Source organism: Anoplopoma fimbria, chromosome 8, assembly GCF_027596085.1.
Source record: "Anoplopoma fimbria isolate UVic2021 breed Golden Eagle Sablefish chromosome 8, Afim_UVic_2022, whole genome shotgun sequence".
Lineage (NCBI taxonomy): Eukaryota > Metazoa > Chordata > Actinopteri > Perciformes > Anoplopomatidae > Anoplopoma > Anoplopoma fimbria.
Window position 1 is genome coordinate 16,194,420 of NC_072456.1, and position 21,541 is coordinate 16,215,960.

A 21,541-nucleotide genomic window follows, 5' to 3' on the forward strand; every position below is an offset into this window, starting at 1 on the left:
TCCTTCTTTGCATTTCATTTTCATATTAACATGTATTGTTACACCTGAACTGTGTCTACCATTGTAGAAAAACATAAATTTTGATACAATACAATTGCAGGGCAGAGTAACTATTCACACTGAAAAGTGTAAAAACTGCCGATTAGAATGTAAATATATGCTGGGGAGAATCTGATGCATTACCTATGTTTCCCCCTGCACAAAATAAAGTTTTCCACTATAATTTTTATAGCTTTCTTTTGACCCTTTTGTATTGTGTGTGATGCATACTTTGAGACACTCTAACTTTCAAATGTATTGGTAAGAAGTTACAATTTTTCTTTTGTTTTTTCGTACAATATTCATACAGCAATAAGCAAGAGAAAAATCTACTGAAAACTTCATTATAGTAGCTGTTTATAGTGTAAGAAAATTGGTTGTTTATTTGGTCTGTGATTCTGAAATGCTTCAAACGGACCCTGAATATTTAAAAAGTCATGTATTCCCTTTCAATGTTATACAAGGATATCTTTCTCATTGCATAGCATGTTTAAAACCAAGCAATAAATACTATATGTGACACCGCCAGCGAACTCTGGCAATAAAGGTATGAGGACTCAGGCGCAGACAAATACCTAGTTGGAACAGGTAGAATGAAGGCAATGGTCAGAAAAAGCCACCAGTTTGTTGGCTGTTGATTTCTGAGTCACAGAATTATAAAACAGCATAAAATTAAGATAAGTCAGTGGTTCGACACAACAGCACTGGAGAAGGGACCAGATTGTAACTCCCATCGGTGGAGGTGTTGAAAAATAAAATGGTTGAGTGCTTACCGCAGCTGTGGAACAACAAGTCCTATCGTGTCCTATATGTTTAAAATCCATCTACACATGCTTCAATTTTGTGTGTTTTTCATTACTATGTATTTATATATTTGAATCGTCCTCATATGTACTTATTTGCATAGTTTGGAAATCTCCTAATTTTACTTCAGGTTTGTTTTGAAACTAAATATATCTACAGTTGAATAAGTTACTGGGGCAACTAAATGTATATATTTATATATATATATACATACATATAAATATGCCCACTTGGAAGTCCTGTTCTGTGTTTGTTCGAAGAGTTATTATCTGAATGTACTCGCATTAGTATATGTCTGTGAGTACTTCTACTCATTTAACATATGTGTAAAACAAAGCTTGTTCCTACGAAGCAAACTAAATTATAGTGATTTACCATTTTTTTTGTTTAAGTTAACAATTTTTTTTTGTTTTGGGCTACGGTTAGGCATCTAGTGGTTATGGTTGAGTCTCCAGAGAATTAATGTTAGTCATTTCAATGTCCTGCTAAGTGGCACAAACAAGTGTCTGTGCATTTACACAGCCAGTATGAGCTCTCTTTGCTTTACACCTTAATAAGTCATTGGCTGTGGAGGATAGTTAGTCCATCAGAAACATCGAGGATGAGTCTGTCTCAGAGGAGTACCAGCATCATCTCAGGTTTATTCTTAATGTCAGGTAATGATAACCCACTTTTATTCACTACTTGATTGTTTCTAGTTGATTATGCATTTGATTTTCCAGACTGACGCACGTTTGGTTCTGAAACTTTATTGTTCCTCTTTCTGTGAATAATAAGCAATACTGTTATTATCATAGTAATATTATTGAATAGTTTATCCAAACAGTCTCAAATTAAAATGATCCTTATAGTGCTATGATACTAATGTCACCTAAACTGTTTTACCCTGACAAATTTGAATTGCTTGCATATCAGAATGTATAAATGGAGAAAAAACGTTAATCTATCATTTATCCATCAACTTTATTTCACACTTCTGATAAAGAAAAAAAAGGTCATTCCACTTCGTCATGCTACATTATGATTGAAGAACATCTAGTAATTAAAGGATGTCAACGCATTTGTCCCCTGATATCATTAGGCAGAATATTGTTAGGACATTGATACAATGGTAATTCAAAACAACCTTTCTGGTCCGGGGCAGTGTCTCTTTGTTGCAGTAAACTGTCCTGTAAAGAAGGCCACAGTGGTCCAACTCATGAGTCCATGCAGGCTGTGTTTGACCTGAAACCCTTCAGGCCAGCAGTGAACCTCAGCAATCCCACCATAACTAACATCTCCTTCACCCTGTATGCTGTTTTGGGGGTGGTGAGTTTGTCAGTTAGTGATCTAAGAAAAATATTCAGAGCACCTAAAACAAGGTTAAAGAGATTTTGAGGCATTTTATGATTTTTAGACTCTAACCTGATTTAAGAGGTAGCACTCAGTTTTATATGATGTTAACCTGTTGCCTACTATATTTCAGAATGAGAAAACCCAAATACTCACTACCTTCTTGTGGCTGAGATTGGTAAGTTGCATGGAAAGACATAGTACACTGTCAATACATGTAATGTGATCTGATTCATCATGCGCCTGTAAACAGGATCGCAAACAGAGAAAATGAGTAAACACAGGTAAACAGACATTTTAATTTCATGTTGGAAGTTTAACAAGTGTTATATCTGATTAATTCACTGCAGTACTGGCATCATGAGTTCCTGGTTTGGGACCCTGATGAGTGTGATGGTGTCACCAGGATTTCTCTCCCTGTGAATAACCTCTGGTCTCCCGACATCATAGTTTATGAGTTGTAAGTTCTTCAACTAGTTGCTTTTTTTTCTCTTTTTTTATGAATTCCTGACAGTTTAATACACATAAACTAAACATCTCATTACAAAGTAGTTATTGCCCTGAGACAGATGGGTGTACTTACCACCCATTTACATCCTGTAAAATGCCACTGTCACTGGTTAATACACCAACTCAGAAAGAGTGAACAGTGAACCCCATAAGCCCTAGGCCTACTTACTCACTATGAATAGTGGCCACCAATATAAAATAATAATTTATTCAGCTCCAACCAAGAGGTACTGAGACAGATCTCGACAGAAGGAGATCAAGCCTCCTGCTTGAACCAGAGTTTCCGGCACATTTGGGAGCTGCTAACGAACCTCCAGTCCCATCCATAGAACCAAGCTGGCACACTGACAATTTGATGATACAAAAATGACAACTGCTGTGTCCTGATCTTTTGAATCAGCTTTATCATCGCTCCCTGATACATTAGTCCCAAAGGCAACACCAGGTTCACAAATACAACATCTCCCTGGGATACCATAGTCACAGGGCAGTTTCTCCCTGGTCACTAAGAGGTCTGCCATTCGTCAAAATGATGCCAAGAAGTTGCCACAGGTTGTGGTCCTCCTCTGGACATAATGTCTTGTGTTGAAGAAACAGATGTGCCAGGGTCTTAGAGAGTGACAGCAATGTCCATCATGGGATCTTGGATGAACTAACAAGTTGATAGTCAAAACCAACCTCAGCCTCAGTTCTCCCCATTCAGACTATTGTGACAGACAGGCTGCCCCATCCACACTGCACTCACAGAGCCGTAAACAAGAACAATCTCTCCAACATCCTTCCTGGTTAAGTTCACATTGGCTCCCAGTGCAAGCTTATCGTCTACGACTTAACTTCCGTCAACTCCATCCCGTCTCTGTGGACTCAGCACCGGCCCCGGCCCACTCCCTCATAACGTCATCATAACAACAGCACGTGAATTCAGCCAACCTCAGAACCCTACCCAAATCCTTCCGACCAATCACAAAAGACTGCATGAAACTCTGATCAACACCCAGACAACAAAGCAACAAAAGCCTAACCATCAACGAATTCATTCATGCAACAACATTGATATCCTCCGTCTCACTGAAACATGGCAGGTGGAGATCACCCTCATGAAGTCCTGGAAACGCCAACTAGAGCGGCTCTCCAACAAAAGCGGCCACACAGTGCACACCCTGGCTTACAAGGAATACATAAAGCAATACAAATGGTCTCTCAATACTGCTTGCTCTACCTACTACTATGGCATCATCCACTCCGGTTCAGCCAACCCCAATGTCCTCTTTTCCCCAATAAATAAACTCCTCAAACCTATTGACAATCTCACCCACTCCTTCACAGTAGAAAAATGTAACTCTTTCCTGTCATACAAAACAAATATTGCAACCATCTACAACCAACTGGCCACTTCCAGCACCCCAAGCACTACACAAGGACCAGGGCCGATATGTCCAGGACTGATATGTCCAGGACCGATATGTCCAGGGCCGACGACACACTCCAAACACACAACACATGTCTGACAGCATGCGAAGCTGAGGGAGCAGAATTTTTTTTTTGAATTGATTTTAATTAATATTTTTGTTTCCTAACCATTTAAACAACTGAAACTGTAATCTGTTTCTTTTTTATATTTTACTGCCTGACTCCTCCAACCCTCCCAGTGTGGATGATGATGTTTCGCAAGCATGCCCTTACGTCTACGTCAACCACACAGGTCACATCCGATGGGACAGGATGCTTCGGCTTGTCTCAGCCTGCAACCTGGAGATCTTCAGTTTTCCTTTTGACATGCAGAATTGCACATTTACATTTGGCTCCTACATGCATACTAGTAAGAAGAGACTTCTTAACATTTACGCAATCATAAATTACTCCAGTCATGGGGTACACTTTGGCAAATAAAACATAAAGCTAATAGTGAGTCAGAAAATGCAACTGCTATCTGCTTCACCTTATGAATCTTTTGCAGGGAATAAAGTAATTATAAATATAAAAATATAAATCATTATGTTATCAATTAGTTATTACATTTTAGCTAACTTATTTATTTAGGTTGACTTAAATTGTGCTATAGAACTGTCTGCCTAGTTTTCCCTCTCTCATTGTGTTTTTTTCTTACACAGTAAGGGATGTGAGGGTCAGTCCAGCTTTGACCTTTGAGGAGATATCTCGAAACTCAAAGCGTTACCTGGAAGCCAGTGGGGAGTGGGAGCTGGTGGACATACTGGGAGAGACTTCCATCCTCCAGTTTGGGATTGACGAATGGGACATCATCACCTTCTGGGTGAGGAGTTTTAACTGAGTTAACACCTCTTATATGACAAATTTTAACAACCGTAAATAAAACGTAAACTACTGTTTAGGTTCACTCTCACTGCTCTCAGCATCTTTTTCCACATAAGGCAGGTATTTCCAGCAAAAAGGTCTAAAATCCCACTAGCTGCTACCTGTTAGGCCAAAAACAGCAGACAGACACGGTTAGGGAGCTGGTGAACAAAGTGGAGCATTAAGCTGCTAAAGAGCCATATATCTCTCTCAGGAGTTGGTAGAGATAAAAAAACAAACAGCGCTAAAAGAGAGTAATCATTAGACTTACATTTAGTTGAATGTTAGCGTTGCACCATAGCAGCTGAAAATGTAAAAAAGTAACTGTTTGCAAACAAGTTTGCAGTATTAACTTAAAAGTTGATGATATGTCAATGCTGTTTCTGTTGCCCCCAAATAGCCAAATCAGTTATTGCAGGTTAAACACAGAATTTGCAATGCATGACACAACTGTTTCTTCAAGAACAATCACTCCTAGTGCACACATTGCCATTATTAAATGTCATCTTTTGAATACATATTTTCCTCCTTAGATAGTTTGGTTATGTAGATTTGACATGTTATTCTATTATTTTATTTTCCATAAAGGTTATTGATGGCCTATCACAGTAGAGGTGATGAGACTTTGCAAATTTACTCTTGTTCACTAGGTGGTCATAAGGCGGCAGCCAATGCTCTACGTGGTCAATCTGCTGATCCCCAGCTCCTTCCTCATGCTTATCGACATCCTGTCCTTCTACCTGCCCCCCCATAGCGTTGACCGCGCCTCCTTCAAGATGACTCTCATCCTGGGCTACACCGTCTTCCTGCTCATCATGAACGACCTGCTGCCCAGCACAGCAAACGGCACACCCCTCATAGGTCAGAGTCATGCATGACATGTGGAGGTTACATAACATAGGACATACAGTGTAATATACTTCAAACCTTTTTGATCATGTTGTGTTAAAACATCAGTGTACAGTTCAAGAAATCATGCAATCAAGGGGCTCTTTGCTTTAGTTTAGAAAGATAAAAATAAATCACTGAGTCAATGGAACGGACCAACAACTCTGTCAACTTTCTGCAGATATATTATTTCTTTAATGTGTATCCTTCAATCTCTCAATAGGTATCTATTTCTCCGTATGTCTGGCCCTCATGGTCATCAGCCTACTGGAGACGGTCATCATTACCAGTGTCCTCCACCAGAACTCCAAGAAATATCAAGAGGTTCCAAATTGGGTAAGGGTGGTTATCCTCAAACACATAGCCAACCTCATCTGTTACAAATGGCCAGAGGACGACAAGCCCCCCACTATACCCCAGAAGGATGAACCTGAAATTTCAAATGGCGATTCTGGGTTGTGGATCATCCAACCAGCCAGCCAGACACCTGCCCGGGACCCAACCAGCAGTGGAGGTAATCAAACTGAGTAAATGGAAAACCCTGACCCTGAAAATGCTAGCGACATCTACTCAAACTAAGGGGGGAAAAAAATACGACTCTCTGTATGTCATATAGGGTAATAAATCTTTCATGACACAACTTCGACAGCCTTTAACAGTGAATCACAGTCATCTTAAGGTTAACAAGTTAAAGTCATTGAGCCTTAACTTCAGGCAGCAACACAATAGGTAAACTGTGATTCCTCCTATAACTATCTCCCCCCCACAGATGTAGCTGCTCTGCCTGAACTGCAACAGATCTGTCAATACCTGGGAGACCTTCGTGCTCACCTCACCTCCAAGCACAAGGAGAGCGAACTGCTGGAACAGTGGTGCCATGTAGGATATGTCCTTGACTTCCTGCTTTTCCGCATCTATCTGCTGCTCATCTCCTGTTACGCGCTGGTCATCATCTCCATGTGGTGCATCTGGATCAGCCAGTCCTAGGGGATCAATTCAGGGAAAATTCACTGGTAGTGCAAGTAAAAACAGTTTTAAAAAGCAATCTGTGTAACTAGAAGGCAAAACAAAGCCTTGGCAACATTTATCAATGTTTTTCTGTAATGGTGGTTTTCTGTATTTAATTTTGCAGTACTGGTAGTTTTGTGTCCTGTAGGTGTGCAGTTATTTTTGCTCCCTCTTAAAAGGTGCATTATGGTCTCTATTGAATAATCATTTTATAGTGAAAATGATTGAGGAAGCAGTTTTTGTTCATCAACATCTTGAATTTATCGATCACAATTTGATCACAAATCTGAGTGTAGTCCCCCAGGGTTAAAATCTCGGACCTCTATTACACAACTTGTATGCTACATATCAAATAATGCCACACAGTAATGGTAGTTTATTGATTTGTGATGATGTGATGTACCTTCTCTGTTATTTTTTTCATCCTACAATTAAAGGCAATCAGTGTGCGCAATTTTCTTTTTTCCCTTTTCTTGAGATTCATCCAACTGCTGAGAACCAGGTGACATTTTGACCAGAATGATTTTTCGAGATAAAGATAAGTTTGAGGTTGACAGGAGGTAAACATGTAACACATTTTCGTATGACTCACAGGACTAACAATACTAACAAGTCATAAGACTAACAAGACAAACGTGACAAAAATAAACATAACAAAATAAGTCAACTTTTACTTTTAGTTTCACAAGAACAGCAGCGGCCTGGTTGAACCTCCTGTGTTTGTTTGACCTATCCACCATTTATTGGATGGATTGCTATAAAATTTGATGCAGTTCCCACTTAATGTGACTTTTATCTTTTTTTACACAGTGGTCTAGGTGAAAACTTGATTCTGATTAACTGAAAATGCTTCCACACAATAAAAAAAACCACATTACGTGATGTTATCTAAATACGTGTTATTGTTTTCCGTGTTATTGGTTTCCAAACAGATCACAGCTCTGTCCAGCTAAAGAAAAATACAACATTTAAAAGCTATCTCTAAATATTCACCAACCAATATATAAAATGTTAGCTCGTAAATAATACAACAAATCCCTGATGATTTTGCCATGACATGATGAACCTTCTTCCTTTTATATATTCCTTGTTGCAGTCCATGTGAATGACATAAACTGAAAGGAAATGAACATGGACCCAAACTGTTGACTCGAAATGCAATTCCACTGAAATGGTAAATAGGCAAACTGACACAACCACCAGCCAATTGCATACTGTTGTGCTTGCTTGACCGCCACTGTCATGTATACAAGTTGTTGACACATCTAATACAAATACACATGAAGATGATTCAAAAACCTGTTATACAATCCAAACATTGATAATGTAAACACAGCTGTTAGATGAGTGGCTACCTAAAAAACAACTGGGTTTACCCTTAAGGCTTAAAGTAAGTCATGCTGCAGTCTACTATAGGCAAGAGTCAATATTAGCCTCTGGAGGAGGTTACACATTTCACTTCATTGTTGATATATTCATGTTGCTCTAACAGATCATCTCAATCTCATGTAGGATACCGCTGACTTTTTTGTGTAGTAGTCTGAGGCACTTGTCAAGATAAAGGTTTAACTGAGACTGAAAATGACGGATGTAAAGCGTGCTGAGCTCATCTTCATCTGTTTCATGCTGCTTCACGGTAAGACATTTTGACTATTCACAAAGTATGCAAAAAAATTAAAGCTGAACAGTTGCAAGTTGGTAGTTACAGGGGTACTTCAGTTACTTCTGGTCGTGTACAGTAGTAACCTCTTTCAAATAATGACAAAGACTTATTTAAAATGTATCGTCTGGATAGACATTATATATATATATGAAACAAAAAATCAAAAAACAGAAAAATGTATGCAATCAATTTCAGTTTTAATTTATATAATACACATTTGACTAAATTAGTTTATAACAGCTACATGGCCCATTAATAAATACAACATCAGTCCACAACTCTATAAAATATTCATTCTATATTTCCAGCTTTTATTTTCAAAAAGAAAATCGGGGATCTCATCTGTTTATTTTAGTTCAGTCAGTTATCAGGCACAATTCTGACGTAAAATACGATGCTACCTATCTAGTAAATGAAGCAACCTTTCTACATTTTATTTAAATTCAAAATAAATATATTCTATTAACAATTGTTATGGCTTTATTAATGACATTAGGGAGATGACAGGAAATGAGGGACAAAGCGATGCAGCAAAGGTTATTGGTATGTAATTTGTTATATACTTTGCTAGTTCATAGACAGGTTATAAGCCATTAATAAGAAAAACTTTTGGGTTGTCTGATTGTGGAAAAAAAATCTCTGGCTGGTGTTTCTTAACTATTACTAAAGCCTTTGGTTACAATTTATAAACCCTGTAAGTATCATACGGACATGCAAATGGAACAAAAGGTACCTGATTTTTCAGATGCAGTCTAGGGACTGAAGCCCTTAAATATGTGTGTTTTTGTCCTACCATACTAGAGAACAGCCAGTAATATAATTGTATCCTATTATCTCTGGGTCATGTGTTAATTATCTCGTTATAATCCATTTTAAGCAGGTGAGAAGAATCTATGTGGTGGCCATGATTGCTTATCCTGAAGCCCTGTTTCTGGATGTGCTTGTAATCTGAAGATAACAGTGTAAAAAAGCTTTTTTAACCACAGCCATTGTTGACTTCCCTGCTATACCCATATGGTGTACAGCAGATAAAGATCTGTAATGCTTCTGTGAATGTACCAATGAAATAAATGGGACTTTATACTTCCATGTGCAAGTTTATGAGTTATCTCACTAATTTTGTTTCCAGATTTTGTAGCAACATTGAATTGCACAAGCCCGACTCCTGAATCTTTGTTTTCCTCACTTGAGAAGAATTTATTCCCTAAAAAACTACTGCGACCTGTGAAAAGCTTTTCAAGTCCAATTAACATAACCATTGGTATCACAGTGGTGGGAATTCTAGGAGTGGTGAGTCTACACAAACACGCTTTTACACCTGTACTTGAGCATGCATAACTTTTTCTTTTTTAAATTGTATTTATAATCATTAATTCAATTTTATAATTAATCTGTATATCTCTAATTCATTCAAAACACATGTTTCACCCATAGGATGAAAAATCCCAAACCCTGACAACAGTCATGTGGCAAGTTCTAGTAAGTTCTCAGAAGACTGAAAAAGTCTTTGTCCACGTAAATCCAGTCTGTGCAGATTTTAACATGATTGCAGAAAAAAAAGCAAATCCAAGGGGTAGGAGGTGTGTCTTTTTTATATAGAAATTTTCTGTTGAATTTCTCTAGTAACTCGAAATGATAAGTACATGCCTATTTGTTTGAAATCATAAAAATGGACTTTATTAAACTTAAACTAAAATTAATTTACTTGTTATTGTTCAGTAAATTGTGAGTAAAGAATAATAATAAATAAATTATCCCTAAAATAATGGTTACATTGGCTGTTTTGAATGAAACAGAATAATAATAAATAAATTATCCCTAAAATAATGGTTACATTGGCTGTTTTGAATGAAACATCATACATTTCTTTGTTATTTTATGCAGTGACACAGCTGAAATGAATGGCGTTTTCTAAGCTGTTAATCACATCGGTGTTGTTCCGTTTACTGTAGGAGTGGGATATTGAGGGACTGAGCTGGGATGAAGAGGAATGTGGCACTAAAAGAGTCTCTGTCCCTCGAGAAAAGCTTTGGGTCCCAGACATCCATATCGCAGAGTTGTAAGTTAAAAATGATGTTCAGCATTCTATCAGCTTTTTCTAATTATTGGCAAAACCAGAGAAATCAACCTTAAAGTAAAGTACGTTCTGAAATATAAGGACTCAGAAAGCAATCTTTGACGTTGTAAACCTGAGAGGAGAGAGGTAAATCTCAATGCAGGTAAACAGTATAAGAGTTGTTTGGTACTATGGAGCCTAAGGGAATCTAATTGATGCCCCATTTAAAAATGCTAAAATGATGACTTTTGTTAGATATAAAGAGACCAACTACGTTTTGTCAAAGGCAGTACAAGGAATTTTCCTTTTAGTGTTGATTGGTGGGCCCTGTCGACGAAAGTGGTAGTGTTTCCGAAACACCAGAATACCTCGGAGAGGGATATGAACCTTCTCGTCATGGTATTCCTCTCTTCTTTAAAAATGTCTTGGATTTATTAAGTAACTAATTAATATATATATTTTTTTTTTTAATTATTTCAGCATGGACGAAGACAAATCTCCCAAGACTCCCTACGTCTACTTGCTTAACACAGGTCATGTATATGATGATAAGCCGATTAGAGTGGTCAGCTCCTGCCGATTAGTAATCTACAATTTCCCCTTCGATATTCAAAACTGCACTCTGACCTTTGGATCATATCTACACTTTGGTAAGCCTGACTAAATATAAAATACAGTTCCTGAAGAATCTGATCTTTTAACTGTTTATACAAATAATGACACAAGGTTACACTTCGCCTCAGTTTTTCTGTTGTCCATCATTCAGATAATTTGACAAAATCAGCTTTGAAAAACCCTTTAACATCTGTTATTAAATGTAATTTAAGCTACAGACATAAGGATGATTCAAGGCCCCACATCTGAAGAGATACTGCAGGAGTCCCAAGATGTGTTTGTGACCAATGGGGAGTGGGAGCTCAAAGGTATCAGTGTAGCTCCTTCTACTCTGTCATTAGATGTGGGAAGCTACTCTGAGATCAAATACCATGTAAGCACCTTTTTTGCAATATATTCATTGGTTTTTCAGTTTGCAAATCGCATTGAAAGAACAGTTATATAAAACACACAAACCCATATTCAGATTTTTGGTCCATCATCATTTTCTAATCAAGAACAATTTTATATTGATTTTGTAATATACAGTATATATACAGTATATATGTCTATCATTCCAAACTGTTTGCTTTGTAAATGTTGGTTGGAGGGATGTATACCCAGAATTAAAAATCCAGTGGAAATTTCTTTGATAAAATTTGATCCATCATATTAAGAATATCTTGCTAAAAGTATTTAATTTTCACACATTCCCATATATTGTAGCACAGTGTCCCTCTTTCCTCATTACACTTGATACAAATATCAGAAATGTTATCATTACACTTATGCAGTTTAACAGGAGTTATGTATGTATGCATCATCCACTTATACTGTATAAGTTTCAGGCTACTGTTGACTGTCTGCCTCTAAGTCTCACTCCAGACTTCTGAAGATATTTCCATGCACATCACTCCAAAAAACGTCAGCATTTGTAGAATAACAAAATTACTATATGACAAGAAACCTAAAGTGAATCATTTGGGGTCCCAATTCAGAAATAAATAAAGATAGATGCTCAAAGTGGACTATCATTTGGAGGCATTATACCTGTGTCTCTTCCCAAGATCATTCTGAGACGTAGGCCAGTCCTTTATGTGGTGAACCTGCTGATCCCCAGCTGCTTCCTCATCACAGTGGACCTCTTCAGCTTCCTGCTGCCCCCCCATAGTGTGGACCGTTCCTCCTTTAAGATGACCCTCATCCTGGGCTACACCGTTTTCCTGCTCATCATGAACGACCTGCTGCCTGTCACTGGGGACACAACACCTCTCATCAGTGAGTGACACCTGTGATATTGTTACTTTATTGCAAAGAAGGTTAAAGGATCATGAAATTCACTGCTGCACATGTGCTTTTAAAGCCAAGAGCTTTGTTGACCAAACACACAGGTGTACTGAAGGCAAACTGAACAACTCAGTGGCGGGCTTGTCGCTGCTGGAGGCTCCGCTGGAGTCTCAGCTGAAGGGCTTTCTGGTGAATCTGCAGGATTTCATCTGATTTTGCACAAAATCCTACCCAGTGGCACAGCTGACAAACATAAAGAATAACTATATAAATACTACTATATATTTATAGACTTTATAAGCCATATAGATGCATCGGTATTAAATTTACTAGTCATTCTGCTGATCCCTGCGACTAGCCAAGAAAAGTTGTCGTTTTCATGCCATGGCTGTGCAGAAGCCGCAGTATTACCCAAATAGTTCAGTATCCAAAGAACACTGACACTGATATTTAAAAAAGACGAAAAAGTAAACAATTCAAAATCTAATTTGAGCCCTGGGAGTGATGGGGGGCTGTTTGTGCTCTGAGAGACGTCATCATCTACTGCAGCTCAAGAAGTAGATGATTAGGTTTCTCAAGGTTTAATGTCAGTGGTATTTCCCAAATAAAATCATATCCAGGTTATGACTGAGGACGGTTAAAAAGGTTACTGACATGCATATTAACATACAGTACTTAATTAGAAGTGTGCTGTATCATCTCTGTTTTTGTTGATTTTGTGTCTTGCAGACGTTTTCTTCTCCACCAGTCTCGCTCTGATGGTTACCAGCCTGTTGGAGACCGTGTTCATCACTAATATCCAGTACAGCTCCAGCCAGTACAGCGCCATGCCTCACTGGCTCAATGTCCTCGTGCTACGATATCTAGCTGTTGTAGTTTGTTTACCTCGAACGAAAAAAAGCAACCGAAAGACTTTCTTTCATGACTCATCTAATAGAGGTATATCATTATTATTTATTGACATCAACTAGGCACTATGTTGATTTTGAGATTTAGTTTGATCCCGTTTGTAGGGAGTTGGTAGTGAAATCCTTTGAAGCCCCAAGTGATATTTAAATGACTAAATAATAGAACTATGTTAAATTACAGGAAAAACTAATATTTCTTTGTTAACTGTTACCTCCCATTCATAAGAACCCTTACATTTTTGAAAACAAAAAGTTTGAGGTGTACTGATAATAATTTGAATGAACACCTAACAGCCAAAAAGAAATAACAATTTTCCATGGCCATGGGATAAACTAATCTAGGTGCTATTTGTATATTATAAGTAATTAGATTTCTTAAATATATTGGAATCCAAACCAGCTGTTCTTTGTTTTTGACAGAACCACAAAATTCCAGAATCACCAACATCTCAGCGTTTCATCTTCAGAGCGTCTCTGGTGATACACCTCCAGCGAAACCCAACCCAACCCTTTCGATGCCGGCCCTGGATGAACTGAGGAAACTGAGCAGAGATCTCTTGGCCATCCGCCTCCAGATAGACAAACACTTCCAGGGGAGCAAAACCTCTGAGGATTGGCAAATGGTCGGGTTAGTTATCGACCGTTTTCTGTTTGGATTGTACATTGTCTTCATTGGTGTCAGCTTCATCACCATCATATGTATCTGGACCTTGAGCAACTTGTAACCAGCATGATTTAACCAGACGGTTGAAAGCCTGATTGATAAAATGTTCAAACATAAAAGCAGCTTACAAGCAAAATTCTGAGATGTGGCACATGTTGATTAAATCTGTCAAGGAATACATTGTGAGTTTCTGGATCTTGAAAAAATCGATGGTAGAGTTGTATTCACCAGAGTTACTGCTGTTGAGATCATAGCCCTAAAGCTCCGCCCCCGCCATTAGACAATGTGCTGGTCGCTGTCACGTGTCCAAATTGCACAAAATTCGACAAAGCACAGGCAGAGAAAGAGATTCCTTGCTTTATAGTTAATGTTAGATGGATAAACACTCAATCTCAAAAGAATATACACATGGCAGCTGTAATGTTTTAATTATGAGATATCATAAGTAATGACAGTCATGAGCTCTCATGATTAAAAGCAGTTTTAAAAATAGCCTAAAATCAAAAATAAGCACATGGTTTGACAGTACCGTGCAGGGTGTAACTGAGAACTGAACATACCTTAGGATCCCATAGGTAGAGGTGTTGCAAAATAAAATTTGGTGATTGGTTACCGGAGGTGTTGAACAACAAGTCCGGTGCTGTCCAATTTGTTTTTATGATCTGGATTTAACTGAAAAATATAAATAAAATATGTACTCATGTTTTCTTCAGCATGATGAAAATTGGGTTAAATTGAACTTTTTGTTAGTTAGTTTAATAAGTTTAGGTAATTTGAGATATGATTTTGAGAACTTCTGTCATTTGTTTGAGGTCTTTACTAGAATACAGCAACAAACTTAATTGTTTTAATGTAGGAAATAAATGCACAATAGTCACACGTTTTAATATAATGACCATGGTTACAAGGCTACAACTTTAAGGATTATCTCTCTTTTTTTCAATTGTTACTGAAATCATGACTGTGTACTGTGGGTTGCCTAACATTATAACATGTATGCTACAAAACCAAAATCACCCAGATTATTGTCTACAAGGTATACATTTCAGTGTCAAAACATGCAATGTTTTTTTTATCTGAAAACAAGTCTCCATAATTAGTACTTTAAGTACATTATATTATTATATAAGTATTTTTTACTTATTCATGACTTTTTCATGTATTTCTCCAGCAAAATAGTTTTTTCCCCTTTTTTTCAGCAAGATTGAAGATTATCATTCAAAGATAAGGCTTTCCTTTGCAGTTTGAAATATTGTATCTCTTAGCTTTATATTGCTTTTACTCTTGTCCTCCACCTCTCTCAGTACAATAATCTGCATCATTCATCTCTTCAATTACTCTACTTGCTGTCTTGCTCTCTTTCCTAATCTTCCTGACTCCTGTTTCTCTCCTAGTTTTGCGACTTTAACGACCCCTCCAGTTAGTATGGGTTATGAGCGCTGGCTCTTGTTGGCCTTCCTCCTCAGAATCCATCTCGCTTTTTCCATCTCATCATGAATGACCTGCTGCCTGTCACTGGAAACACCACATCTCTCATAAGTCAGTTGACAAAACTCTAGTGAAAAAGTCACTTGAAGCCAAAAGTTCTGAAAAGTAAATGATGCAGCTGTTTTCTGTGAAAAAGTTTTTATATCACTGCACACTACCTGGCTATAATCAAACACCAGTCAAACAAAGCCACTAGCTGGTTATAACAGTGAATCATTTAACAGCTAAAGAGAGAAATGTTTCAATTTTGAGATGAGTGGAGACTGAAACAGAGCTTAAAGGTAATTGAACATTGGACTTAAAGGAACAGTGTATACATTTTAGTGGCATCTTGTTGTTTGTGGCAGGTTGCAACCAACTAAATACCCCTCAGCTCACCCCACCCTTTCCAAGCATGTTGGAAAACCAAGGTTGCCTACAGGTATCATTAGTTATCTTTAGGATTTTGTACAACTATGAGATACTGTTATCAATACTCTGTTCTTCTCTTATTGAATTAGGATTCACTTTCATTTCCGTTTATGTCCGTGGTTGTTGCAAAGATGTATTGATAATAGTATTGTCTTTTTACTCGCAAATAAAAAAAATTGCATGTACAGTAACAAGGGTTCCTGTCAACTGGAGTGGTCTTCACTTCTGCAGCCTCCTCTGTTCTGCAGCCTAACATGACCCCCACCTATCCTTTCCTGCGGTCTGCCGAGACCCCCGCTATCAATTCCGTTGTCTGTCAAGATCCCAACAGACTTTACTGTGGTTGATCTAGACCCGCACTATCCTTGTCTGCGGTCTATCTAGACCCTACTCTATCCTTTGCAATGGTTTACTTGACCCCTCTTAACTCTGGCTTAATCTCAATTCATGCAAGCTCATTCTAACAAGTTTTACTTATAACCTTTCTCTCATGACAAATCTTCTGTTTCTGCTTAGGAGTTCTCTGCAGCAATAGGTGAGTTATTTATTTTATATTAGTATTTAAAATAATTCTCTCTTTTGGGGGATTGTGCCTGTCTGACCTCAGCATCACTGCCACCCTGTTAGAAAGTTTCGCTATGGAGTCCAATCGCCAAAGACTTTGCATTATTCATGGGTAACAAAATTATTGTTACATTTTATTGAAGTCTCTCCTGATTAATATGAAGCTTAGCGGAAGTTCAGTCAGGAAGACTATCTTGTCATTCATAATCTCAGTCACTCTCTCCCTGTGACTACTCTATTAGCTGGTTGTGGGTTTTACTTAAAGTTAACCAAATAGAGTCCGCCACGGTTTCCTTAAGTCAATCACATCGTTGCTGTCAAACTTTAAAAATGTCGGCATCACAGTCATGCTCCTCATTCATCATCGGATGCAGCAACTCACTATATCACCACCACCACCAGGGTCTAGACTCCAGGGGGGATTGTGCTTGTCTGACCTCAGCATCACTGCCCCTCTGTTAGACGGTTTCGCTTAAGCTTGGTGTTTCCAAAAAAGTGTCTTTACTGAAAACACTTTTGATGACACTGATGATCATAGTTCAGCAAGTGTCTTGTACCAACTTCCAGGAGTGGAGGATACTTTTAACTTATTGGGGAACGGAGCCTAGGACTGAATACTACATACTACTATAAACACAGCAAAATATATTCTAAATATAAACTGTTTCAGTTCTTTATGTTTTGTTACACCTCAACTGTGTCTGCCATTATAGAAAAACATTAATTTTGAGAGTAATAAATGCTGTGGTCTTTATGAAAAATCTACTCTTGTGTGTGTCTTTTTATCTTTTTATTTGATGTCACAAAACAAAATTCTGATATCACGAATAATCCTCATGATGACTACTTCCACTTATACAGCCTATGATCAGGGCACAATATATAAATCGTAGCTTCTTCAATTCTTAGGGTCACGTAAAAGTGACTTATATAAACACGGTTACAATAAAACAGGTTTATCCCGACATCCCTAATGATGCTCAGATAAATGAACGAATATGATTGCAGAGCAGAATAACTATTCACATTGAAAAGTGTAAAAACTGCTGATTAGACTATAATTATACGCTGGGGAGAATTTGATGCGTTGCCGCTTTGTTTCGCCCAGCACACAATGTTTCCACTATAATTTCTATAGCTTTCTATTGACCCTTTTCTATTGTGTGTGATGCCAATGTGATTAATGATTCAGGCTCATTGCTGATGTGTGCATTTATAATATTTGTTCAGGATGGGCAAACTGCTAAGATAAACAAATCTAACAACTGAAACCAACTCAAATAAAACAACTTCATTCACATTTTAATGACTTTAAAACATGACAAGAAACATAATTGGCATTGTTAAAAGAAAGATGATCTGTTAAAACCTGGCAGATAGAATAACATATGGAACATACTCCATTGTTAATACTTTGAGATACTCAATTCAAAATGATTGGTAAGAAGATACAACCTAACTGAAAACCAAATGTTCATATAATAATTTTGTGTTTTTTCTCTCACTCTAAATTGGTACAACAATAAGCAAGAGAAAATCTACTGAAAACTACATTATAGTAGCTGTTTATAGTGTAAGAAAACTAGTTATTTATTTGGTTTGTCTCATCAATTAGATTTATCATTCACTGTTGTAGCATTGAACTACACCAGCCAAACTCCTGAATCCTTGTTTGATGCATTTAAAAAATAACTACTTCCTAGAAAACTACTGCAGCCTGTAAAAAGCTTTCCAGATCCAATGAACATATCCATCGAAATGACGTTGGAGGGAATTTTAAGAGTGGTGAGTTTATGAGCTGAGCAAAATATATTCATGGCTGCACACATACATTCGTAACTGTTAAGTGAATTCTATTCATCATTAACAATCATCTCTCATTCGTAGGATGAAAAAGGCCAGTCCTTGACAAAATGCCTATGGCAAGTCTTGGTAAGTTTTTCTGAGCACTTAGAAAACTTTAAGTAGTTCAGAAAAAAAAAAATCTAAAGTGAATCGTTTCATTCTGCAAATTACAAAATGCTGAGACATACAATAAACACAAGTCAATCACAAATATTATCTTTCACCTATTTATTGTATTGTATGTATTTCAACACGAGTTAAATAAATTGTATTTTGGAAAGGAATATTTTCTCTGCTATGGGATAAGGCTGTCAATATTCCATAATTTGCCATTTAACAATGTATTAGTCTGTTTCTCAATACTTCCCAACTTCCCTACTGTCTGTCAGTCACTCTGCAATTTTAAAAACGCATAGTAATTTCCTAAAAAATCTGGGCACTGTAGTGAGTTTGGTACTTTGGTACTTTTTACAACATTTAAATTTATTACAACAGGATTGTGTACTTTGGGAATTTAATTGAATATAATAATTGAATTCAATAATATTATAAGTCCAAACGAAACCCTTTAGTAGTTTGAATTATGCATTATAAGCTACTAAAAACTGTGTTAGGAAGTTAAAGAGGTCATAATTCCCTTTTTAATATGTATTTGATATTTTTGTAAAAGCATCTCCTTCAAACAACTGTATTTATTAAACTTTCCAGGCGAAAAAATGTTTTTATAGTACATCTGAATGCATCATGATAACGTTTTAATTTACCATCGCAAATTAAGGTATTTGTACTGAATAGATCCTCTGAATAGATCTTGAACGCAACATAATGGAACTCAATGGAGCCTCCATTAAAGTTGTCTCCGTTAGCTCCATTATTTTTTCAACGTACTACCCTCAGACATAGAAACAAATCAGGATTCTTCAACTGAACATGCTCAAATATTAAAAGGTTACTGGTAAATGAAAAACCTTCAAAGGAAGGTTCTTCTTACCTGATGCCTGAACCACCTCAACTGGTTTCTTTCAACACTACTCTGAGCTCCCTCTGTTCTAACTACTCAAAGCTTGTGACCCTAGGTGAGGGTTGGAACGTAGATTGACTGGTAAATGAATAGCGTTGCCTTCAGGCTCATATCCCTCTTCACCACACCAGTAGGGTACAACGTCCACATTACTGCCGACACTACATCAATCCTCTTATCATACTCACACTCACCACTATACGTTTTATACAACTCCTTAAAGTGATTCTGAAATTCTTCAAACGGACCCTGAATATTTAAAAAGTAATCTATTCCCTTTCAAGCTTATACAAAGATATGTTTAGCAACGCATAGGCCTGTTTACTGCCAGGGAATTCTGGCTACAGAGGTAGGAGGACTCAGGCGCAGACAAATACCTAGTAGGGAAGCAGGTAGAATAAAGGAAATGGTCAGAAACAGGCTTACGAGTCGTCCACAGGATGGCTGTTAAAATTGGAAAGCAAATCCAAGAAGGGCAAGCGAGGTGAGCAGGTCAACAACAGGCAACAGGTCAAACAGAATCAGGGACAGAATGGGGTACAGGTTCAGGTACAGGTGGTTGTAAAGCAATAGCATAAGCAACATTGACTGGCAGGGAATGATTGGTAATGGGCAAATTATACAGTACTGCAGGGCTGATGATGGAAAGTGGAAACAGATGAGCAGGTGAATAAGAGAGTGAGGTGACCGAGACAGGTGGGAGTGAGAATGTGACTGATTGGAAGCAAAGTGAGGCAGAATGGGAAAAGCAGAACTGAGGCAGACTTTGTGACAGTTTGTTGGCTGTTGATTACTGAGTCACAGGATTATAAAGCATAAAACTAAAATAATCATGTGATTTCACACTACATCACAGGAGAAGGGACCAGATTGTACCTCCCATCGGTGGAGGCGTTGAAAAATAAAATGGTTGAGTGCTTACCGGAGCTGTGGAACAACAAGCCCTATTGTGTCCTGTAGGTTTATGATCCATCTGCACATACCGCCATTATATATATATAATAATATATTAAATATATTTAAATAACTTTATCGTACTCATGAGTACTTATTTGCAAAGTTTGAAAACCTCCTAATTTTACTTGAGGTTGGTTTTTAAACTAACCACAATTTTTAAAGTTAGTGGGGAAACTAAATCTACAGACATATGCACCAAACAGCAGTTCGGCGTACCAGGCCTTCTTGGAGTCCTTGGTTGGCGTACTGGAAAGGGTGACGACTGGGAACTCCAAAGTTCTGCTGGGGGACTTCAATGCTCATGTGGGTAATGATGGAGAAACCTGGAGGGGGTGATTGGAAGGAACGGCCTGCCTCATCTGAACCCAAGTGGTGCTTTGCTGTAGGACTTCTGTACTAGTCACAGATTTTCCATAAAAAACACCATGTTCGAGCATAGGGCAGTTCATCAGAGGAGTTGGTACCGGAACACCCTTGGCCAAACATCTATGATCGACTTTGTGGTCAAATCATCAAACGTTAGCTAGTAAATAACACAACAAGTTACTGATTATTGTGCTATGCTGGGTAAAAACCTGTCACTATGACAAGTCATAAAAGAGGAGGCAGCGGTGCCCTTCAACTCAATGTCAGCTGAACTGAATGTTTACACACTTGGCAGCAATGTGAGTTCAATGACGTGATGAACCTTCTTCCTTTTATATATTCCTTGTTACAGTCAATGTGAATGACATAAACTGACAGGAAATGAACACTGATCCAAACTGTTGACTAGAAATGCAATTCCACTGAAATGGTCTATAAGCAAACTGATACAACCACCAGCCAAGTGCATACTGTCGTGCTTGCCTTTACCGCAGCTGTCACAAATACAAGTTGTTGACACATCTAATACAAATACACATGAAGATGATTCAAAAACCTGTTATACAATCCAAACATTGATCATGCAAACACAACCACAGATTGGCTACCATCTAGCAACTGGGTTTACCCTTAAGGCTTAAAGTAAGGCACGCTGCAGTCTACTGTATGCAAGAGTCAATATTAGCCTCTGGAGGAGGTTACACATTTCATATTATTTTTGATATATTCATGTAACAGATCATCTCAATTTCATGTATGATACCGCTGACTTTTTGTGTCTTAGTCTGAGGCACACAAGATAAAGGCCTATCTGAAACTGAAA

At 37.8% G+C, this 21,541-nt stretch overlaps 1 protein-coding gene across 1 annotated transcript; it reads left to right on the plus strand.

Moving 5' to 3' along the window:
- Positions 1-1,444: 1,444 nt before the first annotated feature.
- On the plus strand, positions 1,445-14,127 carry LOC129094724 (uncharacterized). The gene is made up of 19 exons (XM_054602985.1): positions 1,445-1,494; positions 2,004-2,151; positions 2,309-2,353; positions 2,526-2,635; positions 4,335-4,504; positions 4,797-4,957; positions 5,649-5,859; positions 6,110-6,391; positions 6,589-6,615; positions 6,656-6,866; positions 8,469-8,530; positions 9,687-9,847; positions 9,992-10,036; positions 10,510-10,616; positions 11,094-11,263; positions 11,441-11,601; positions 12,275-12,485; positions 13,224-13,433; positions 13,823-14,127. Exons 1-19 carry the CDS (start codon positions 1,445-1,447, stop codon positions 14,125-14,127), a joined length of 2,847 nt encoding a protein of 948 aa, XP_054458960.1.
- Positions 14,128-21,541: the final 7,414 nt, after the last annotated feature.